At 35.8% G+C, this 8,597-nt stretch overlaps 1 protein-coding gene across 1 annotated transcript in view; it reads right to left on the bottom strand.

Annotated features, from left to right (window-relative positions):
* Nucleotides 1-702: 702 nt before the first annotated feature.
* Nucleotides 703-8,597, bottom strand: part of DYNC1LI1 (dynein cytoplasmic 1 light intermediate chain 1) — a 48,507-nt gene continuing 40,612 nt past the window's right edge. The window contains exons 8-13 of the mRNA XM_003256812.4: nt 7,816-7,927; nt 5,197-5,256; nt 5,013-5,057; nt 4,269-4,389; nt 3,185-3,340; nt 703-1,632 (exon numbers count right to left, since the gene is read on the bottom strand). Coding sequence (XP_003256860.1) covers nt 1,523-1,632; nt 3,185-3,340; nt 4,269-4,389; nt 5,013-5,057; nt 5,197-5,256; nt 7,816-7,927 — 604 coding nt within the window. The 3' untranslated portion in view covers nt 703-1,522. The remainder of the gene's footprint in view (nt 1,633-3,184; nt 3,341-4,268; nt 4,390-5,012; nt 5,058-5,196; nt 5,257-7,815; nt 7,928-8,597) is intronic.

Raw genomic sequence — 8,597 nt, 5'->3', positions numbered from 1 at the left:
GTTTATGCATGCAAACAAGGTAGCAGATATATCCAAGTACACCAAATACTGTCTGCAGTTTTCCTTTTTTCATTAGTTCCACTTACTTCATTAAGTACTGATTTAGAGAGAATCTACACCATCCTTTTGTAGAACCCTTTCTGGACTAAAGATTTTATCACTGGCATTGTTTATCTCAAATATTTTATCAGACAAAATGTTTTCATAAATTTTTGTATGCCAATGAACACCATTTTATCCTCATATACATACACGTGTGTATTCATTTATCTCTTAGAAGGTCAGAAAGCTTAGTAATTATTAATTAGGTCAAACATTTTAAATTAGTCAGCCCTCTGTATCTGTGGGTTCCATATCCACGGATTGAACCAATTGCAGAAGGAAAATATTTGAAAAAAAAAATTGCATCTAAACAGGCACTTTGTTATTTTCTTCTGAACAATACAGTATAAGTATATACATAGCATTTACAGTGAATTAGGTATTATCATCTAGAGATGATTTAAAGTAAACAGGAGGATGTGAATGTTATATGCAAATACTAAACCATTTTATATCTGGGACTTGGGCATCTGTAGATTTTGGTACCTGAGGTAGGTCCTGGAACCAATACCTCATGGATACCAAGGGATGACTGTACTAATGAATCTCATTTATTAGCTGACACATGTAAATTTAAACATAAGAGAATGCAACAAGTTATTTGAACCTGAATGCAGAGAATAAATACTTTATTAACTGATTACAGTTGAAAGTCACAAACAAAAAAGGGGGTATATTAAGGCAAAGCCATATATATATATATATGTATAGACAAATCCAAAGATTGTTACCTCTTTACATTTTAATAACCTCTGCATTTTTCTTTTACACATTTAGGCAGTGTGCTTTCTTTTCTTCTCAGTTAAACACCTTGGCCAATATTTCTAAATAATATTTTGATGACAACTTACAGGATCAGTGATTGAGACAATGACTACTGTATCAAACGCTATCTGATAGTTTTCTTAGCATATTCCGTGTGTGGTGGTACATTTATTTTGGTGTGCAAAATCTGACAACTGATGATTTTTCTCTGTCAGCAAAACTAACAAATTTTGAAAAATGATTTTAATAGTTGTAACTAAAATAAGCTTAGACTTCCAAGTCAGTCAAATGCCCAAATTGCATGTTTTCTGCCCTTCCCCTAAATCCTTTTACATATTTTAAATAGCCTTTAGAATATGATCGATCACATGGTTGTATTTCAGATCTAAAAGTTTTGAGATTTTCAAAATCAAAAATTACTTTCTTATGCAAAATGGCAATGCAAACAGCAATCCTACATAATGTAGAATAATTTTTCTTCTGTATAGCTCCTTCTAAAAAATGGGTAACCACACACACACACACACACACACACGACATAAATTTAGTCCATCTGAAGAAGCACTCCAGCTTTCTAATTCCACTTTTGAAGGAAAAGGCAGAGGCATGTTTACATTATCCCAGAAAACTGAATAAATGGCTTTATTTGGTATCTTCAAGAAGCTTCTCCTTCCGTAGGAGATGTAGGTGTTGTGGGAGAAACTGTAACTGGTTTTCGTGTAATTCTGTCTAGTTCCGCATGAACATCTAAGACAGGCTTCTGGCCTACATTGAAGAAAAAGAAAAAAAAACAAGATTTAGATATAAGTGAAAGCATCGTTTTCACCAATATCTCTTCATTTAAAAAGTGCTAACACTTTCATTAACTTTAGCACACTAAGTTACATAAACAACCTTTAATTTAAAAATTTCAAGCTGGGCATAGTGGCTCACGCCTGTAATCTCAGCACTTTGGGAGGTCAAGGCGGAAGGATCACTTTAAATCAGGAGTTCGAGACCAGCCCAGCCAACATGGTGAAAGTAATCCCAGCTACCTGGGAGGCTGAGGCAGGAGAACTGCTTGAACCCGGGAGGTGGAGGTTGCAGTGAGCTGAGATCACACCACTGCACTCCAACCTAGGCAACAGAGTGAGACTCTGTCTAAAAAATAAAAATAAAAATAATATAAATTTCAAGAAAAAACAAATTCCCTCATTTTAAATTGTGGATCTGTTACCAAATGGAGGTATAACTGGCACCTATCATTTAATCTCATAAAGGTTTTTTTTTCTTTTTAAGGCATAGGACAATAAGAACGGTAAAACAGAAAATAGCAACAAAAATTTAGCATCTAGAGAAGATGAATGAGTGGTAACAACAGATGACAATAAAAATTTGGCAAGGATATGGAGAAACGAACTTTCCTAACCTGCTGATGACAACTTAAAATGATACAGCACTTTGGAAAACATTTTGGCAGTTCTTCAAAACCTTTGTTTAAACCGAGTTACTACACAACCCAATAATTCCACTTAGGTATTTACCCAACAGAATTACAAACAAATATCCACACAAAAATGGATGTTCAAAGCAGGACCATATTGATAATAGTCAAAAAAGTAGATGAAACTCAGATGTCAAAAAGTAGATGAAACTCAGATGTCCATCACCCAGTAAATGGATAAATGAAATGTGGTATACCCATATAATGAAATATTATTCAGCAATTAAAAAGGAATGAAGGCTGGGCGTGGTGGCTCATGCCTGTAATCCCAGCACTTCGGGAGGCTGAGGTGGGTGGATCACTTGAGGCCAAGAATTCGAGACCAGCCTGGCCAACATGGTGAAACGCCATCTCTACTAAAAATACAAAAATTAACCAGGCATGGTGGCAGGTGCCTGTGATCCCAGCTACTCGGGAGGCTGGGGCAGGAGACTCACTTGAACCCTGGAGGCGGAGTCTGCAGTATCGTGCCACTGCACTCCAGCCTGGGCAACAGAATGAGACTCTGTCTCAAAAAAAAAAAAAAAAAGAGAGAAATGAAGTATTGATACATATTACAACATGTATGATCTTCAAAAACATTTGTTAAAGCCATACATTGTATGACTCCATTTACATGAAATGTCCAGATAGACAAATCCACAGAGGAAAGAGAGAAGGTTTAAGGTTTCTTTTGGGGAGATAAAAATGTTCTAAAATCAGATTATGGTGATGGCCTGCCCAACTTAGCAAAGATACCAAAACCACAGAATTATACACTTTATATGAGTGAACTTCATTCTATCTCAAAAAAGCTGTTATTTTTAAAAAGTGACTTGCTCCCCATAAGCATACCTGACTTTTTGGCGGATGGTGGTAAACCACTGCTTCCACCTCCAGCCCCACCTGCAGGGCTACCACCACTCACACCAGGGCCTCCTGGAGAGCCAGTCTTTTTACTCAACAAACTGTTGAAGAAATTTGCCAGAACGCCTTCACTTGTAGCTCCAGCTATAAAAAAATCAAAAAACAAAAAGCTTTAGCCAAAACATAAGATTCTTCCTTAAATTATTATTAATCACACATAGAAAATGAATAAACTTAAAATTTAAGAGTTTTATATTCCAAATTCAAGTCGTTTGATCTTTTGATGCTGAGTAATTTCTCTAATGAGTAAACTTTAAGTGTAAAATAATTATTTAAAAATTAGAATGTTTTAAAAGGCCAAAGGTATTTTAAACAAAAAGATGTTATATACTAATATATATCTCCCTTTTGAAAAGGATTCTTTAAAAATAGAACTGTTGAGAAACTGCCTCAAATATTAGGAAAAGTTACAGAATCCTATATGAAAACCGGTAGAAGTTCCCAGAGATAAATGGGCAAATGATAGCAATAAACAATTCACAGAAGAGAAACACAAACAGAAGGAAAATACTAGAGGAAAAACTCTTATTAGGTGGTATTTAAAGCATGTTAATTAGGTTGTGGTAAAATTGCAACACTCAATGTTGATGATATGCAAAGTTGAATAATCCATTTGAAAAAATATTATCCAAAGGCATAAAAACATAAACTCTTTGACCTAGTAATCCCACTTATGGCAATTATTCCTACAGAAATAACTATTATGCAAATAGTTTTTTTCTTTATGTTAATTGCAGATTACCTATTATAGTGTAAATGTGAATTTCTTCAATGATCTACCAGGAAATTGATTAAATATAACAAAACTTTTATCATGGAAATGATGATACATCACAAATACACTGTAAAATGGTTTACAATCTGGCTAACTATGAGATTATATACCCACAGAGACAAAGCCTAAAAGGTATTACACAAGAATGAAAATAGTTATGGCAAAAGGTGGAATTTTAGATAGATTTATTTCTCTTGTAAAATGTATTGTCTTGTTATTTCCTAGAAAGAGATGTACCTTTCATGTTTGGATCAATTTTTTTTGACCCAGCAGGAATGGGTGACACGCTGGCAACATTAGATGATACAGATCTATTTGGTGTTCGCGGGGAGCCTCCTGGGACTCTTGGTGAGGCATCCTATGTAAAAATAGGAAAATACAATTATAAAAACCTGAAACTTTCATTTTCACAAAAGTTATTATTGTAAAAAGAAATTACTTTGCAACTATCCCCTGTTCTACTGGTACTTTTACACTGCAAGCCATTGACAAAATTGTTAGCAATCCTGTCCTCATTATTAGAGAATGCCAGACAGAGGCCCATAACATTTTAACATACTAATTTTTCCTCTCATAGAAAATAAAGAACATATTGAGTGATGATGTATAGTTAGAAGCTTGGGAGTCAGATTTGGTTTCCAATCTGGACTTGTATTCTACTAGCTTTATAATCTCAGGCAAGCCACAACGTCCTCCCTAAGGTTCCCATTTCCTCATCTGCAAAATGGGGCTAATAACAGTCCTGCCTCATAAGGCGGTTGTGAGAATTTGTAAAATGACATATAAATGACTGAGTATTGACACACAACAAACGTTACAAATAGATCTTTACACTTTTAAAATCTCACAAATTACAGAAGAATTCTGAATTCAAGTTTATATCAAAGTACACCCATATGAAATATGTACATAATTAAGAAAAAAGAACTAAAATAATATGTACTGCATTTTAATCATTTTGTCAAAATTTGTAATACTGACCACAGGCCTTCCAGCTGCAGTTGGTGGTTGCTTTGCTAAAAGGGACTGAAAAAAAAAAAAAAAAAACCAAAAGAATCCTAGTTTAGACATTCATAGCATATACTGGTGTATTTTTAAAGAAAATACACACAAGAACGGTTTACTCATTAACCATACTAAGTCTGCTTCTGATAGAATTTCATACCTGTAGCTTCATAAGAAACACCTGATCATCTTCTGCCATAATTTCCTTCTCATGTACAAACTGAAATGAGCAATGCACAAATGAGCAAATTTAATATATTATGCTAACACAATAATTTATTCTCCAGATTAGACTAATTAAAAAACAGGTCAAGAATTTGAACATTACCTATACTATATTTATATTCACATGCGTGAACTGCCCTACCCAAGGCCTCCAGCAGAGGTGTCCAGTAACTAGCTACAGTTTTGGAAATGTTCTATATCTGTGCTGTTCAATATGGCAGTCACTAGCCACCAGTGGCTATTGAGCACTTGAAATGTGGCTAGTGTGACTAAGGAACTGATTTTTATCTAATTTTACGTTTAAAAGGCATACGAGGCAAGTGGCTACTGTGTTGAACAGCATAACCCTAGCGTCACAAGCATATTAATCATGCTTATAAAATTTGCTAAACAGCAGTTAGGGTGTTTTAAAAGGGCCAGTAATATCCTAGTTAAGTGAAATGCAACTTCTCCCTTGTTTCTCTGAAATAAAAATATAATGGCTCTTCTATGAGCTGAATAATTAGGAAAAGTAATTGCAAAGTCTCCTGCTTCTATTCTTGCTGTATAACACATACCCAATCTATTTTCTTCCCAGGAGCCAGTGATTCTTTTAAAAGGTTAAATCAGATTACATCACTCCTCTGCTCAACCTCTCAATCGCTTTCCATCTAACTCAGAATGAAACCTAAAGTCCTTACTGTAGCTTAATGATAAAGACCCACAGTAACTTAATTCTGCTCTCATCAACTAGCTTCACCTTCCCCACAGCTCTTTCCTGCCTCTGTCTTCCTCATACATTTCTGACTCAGGGCATGTACACTTTTAGTTCTCTCTGCCTTCAGCATTCTCCCCCCTTTATCAAAGACCTTCCCCCATCATTCATAAACAGCATCCCTCACAGCCCAGTCCCCTCGCTCACTCTCCCTACATCCTGCTTTATTTCTGTAGCACTTATCACTACTTGATAGATGTCTATGTATTGGTTTACTATAGGTATCACTCTCCTTCCCATTTAGCACTTAGAACCTAAACAGGGCCTGAGGTGATGCTTAATAAATATTTGTGGAATGAATAAAAGAAAAAGACAACTTAAAAAAAGCATAATCTGTTGGTAAAAGAATGCGAAATATTTTTGCTATTTTATTTTTATGCATGCATTTCTTTTAATAGACATCCAAACCAAATACCACACCAACTGACTTTTCATTTGACCTTTTCTTATTACTAACAATAACCCACAAACAGAAGATGGATGCTTTATATTATGAGTGTTTGGATTCTGAAGATTCTTATATGCTAAATCAAAATTATTTTTTCTTCATATATAAGTCAAGATTAAAGTCAGTCAGTGAGAAGTACTACAAGTTGAGTCTCCTTCATCCGAAATGCTTGCGACCAGAAGTGGAAGTGTTTCAGATTGCTGAATATTTGCATTAATACTTATCAGTTCAGCATCCATAATCTGAAAATCCAAAATGTTTCAATAAGCATTTCCTTTTGAGAGTCATGTTGGAGCTCAAAGTGTTTCAGATTTTTGAGCATTTTGGATTTTCAGATTAGGGATAGTCAATTTATTTATGCAAATACTCATTTTTATAGAGCTTTCAGAAACATCTCTATCTATAGAACATTATACAGTGCATGAAATCAAGATATGGGAAAGCAGTGTATCTTCTGGGATGTGATTTGATAGATTGATACATTAGAGTCAAGACTAAAAATGGGCCGGGTGCAGTGGCTCACACCTGTAATCCCAGCACTTTAGGAGGCCGAGGTGAGCAGACCACTTGAGGTCAGGAGTTCAAGACCAGCCAGGCCAACATGGTGAAACCCATCTCTACAAAAATACAAAAAAAATTAGCCAGGCATGATGGTGGGTGCCTGTAATCCCAGCTACTCGGGAGGCTGAGGCGAGAGAATTGCTTGAACCCAGGAGGCAGAGGTTGCAGTGAGCTGAGATCGCGCCATTTTACTCCAGGCTGGGTGACAGAGCGAGACTCCATCTCAAAAAAAAAAAAAAAAATATATATATATATATATATATATATATAGAGAGAGAGAGAGAGAGAGAGAGAGAGAGAGAGAGAGAGAGAAAATTGGAAGTTCTTGGATAGCTGTGAGCTAATGTGGGTAACTAACTGGAGAGAAGATCCAAGACCTGCCTCAATAGATAGAACCAACAGAATTATTCTAGCAATGTTTTCTTGACTCTTGACCAAGCTCTAGGTTGGAAAGTTCACAGCTTCTACCTATTCAAATTCTGTAAGATCCACATATTCACTCATGCCAATCTCTGATTTCCAAAGCACTATATTAGAATGTGGATTCTGCACTAACAATTGCTAATATAAACATGCCAAGGGCGAAGATTTAATTAGCTGAATAGCTGATTTCTATTTTGCTAAAACAAATCCTTATGTAAACTGTACATTAGAAACACACCAAATTATACTTAGAAACCCTCCAGATGGAAAAGGACATTTTTGCCTTTCTACATTCAATTTTAAAGTATGGACTTCCCCTCAGGTTAGTCTAAAGTCTAAATATTGAGATTATTTACTAAAATGGTTACCTTTCGAACAGGTGGTTTAGTTATGATGTCTTCAAAATTATCTTCTGCTTTTAATGTTTGAAAATTTTCATGTAATATTCCTATTTTCTTATCATTATCCCACCCTGCTGGACTGGAAAGAAATACATATGATAAATTCTCAAGCATTTATATAGTCATTCTTTCATTCAGTCCAAGATCATGTAAAAGGAACACTTTTATGAAGTCAATTTGAACAATTATGGAAAACGAATTAGCTTTTTATTATGATGTCCACGTTTTACTAATTTCTACTTAAAATGAAAGCCTGGGCAACATGCCAAAACACCGTCTCTACAAAAAATACAAAAGAAAAAAAATTAGCTGGGCATGCATGGCATGCACCTGTAGTCCCAGCTACTTAGGAGGTTGAGACAGGAGAATCGCTTGAGCCTGGGGGGCAGGGGCTGAAGTGAGGCAAGATCGCGCCATTGCATTCCAGGATGGGCAACGGGAGTGAGACTCTGTCTCAAAAAAGATTACCTACATTAAAAATGTCGTTAGTGTTAACTTGGGGGAAGGGGGCAGTAATTATTACCTCCCAATTTTATACGGTACCTTTTTTTTTTTTTGAGACAAGAGTCTTGCTTTGTTGCCCAGGTTGGAGTACAGTGGCTCAACCATGGCTCACTGCAGCCTCCATCTCCCAGGCTCAAGTGATCCTCCCACCTCAGCCTCCCAAGTAGCTGAACCACAGGTGTGTACCACCACATCTGGCTGATTTTTAAATTTTTGGTAGAGATGGGGTCTCATGATGTTGCTCA

This window comes from Nomascus leucogenys, chromosome 4 (assembly GCF_006542625.1).
Source record: "Nomascus leucogenys isolate Asia chromosome 4, Asia_NLE_v1, whole genome shotgun sequence".
Classification (NCBI taxonomy): Eukaryota; Metazoa; Chordata; class Mammalia; order Primates; family Hylobatidae; genus Nomascus; species Nomascus leucogenys.
The sequence above is the reverse complement of the archived record's forward strand: the minus strand, read 5'-3'. Positions and strand labels throughout refer to the sequence as shown.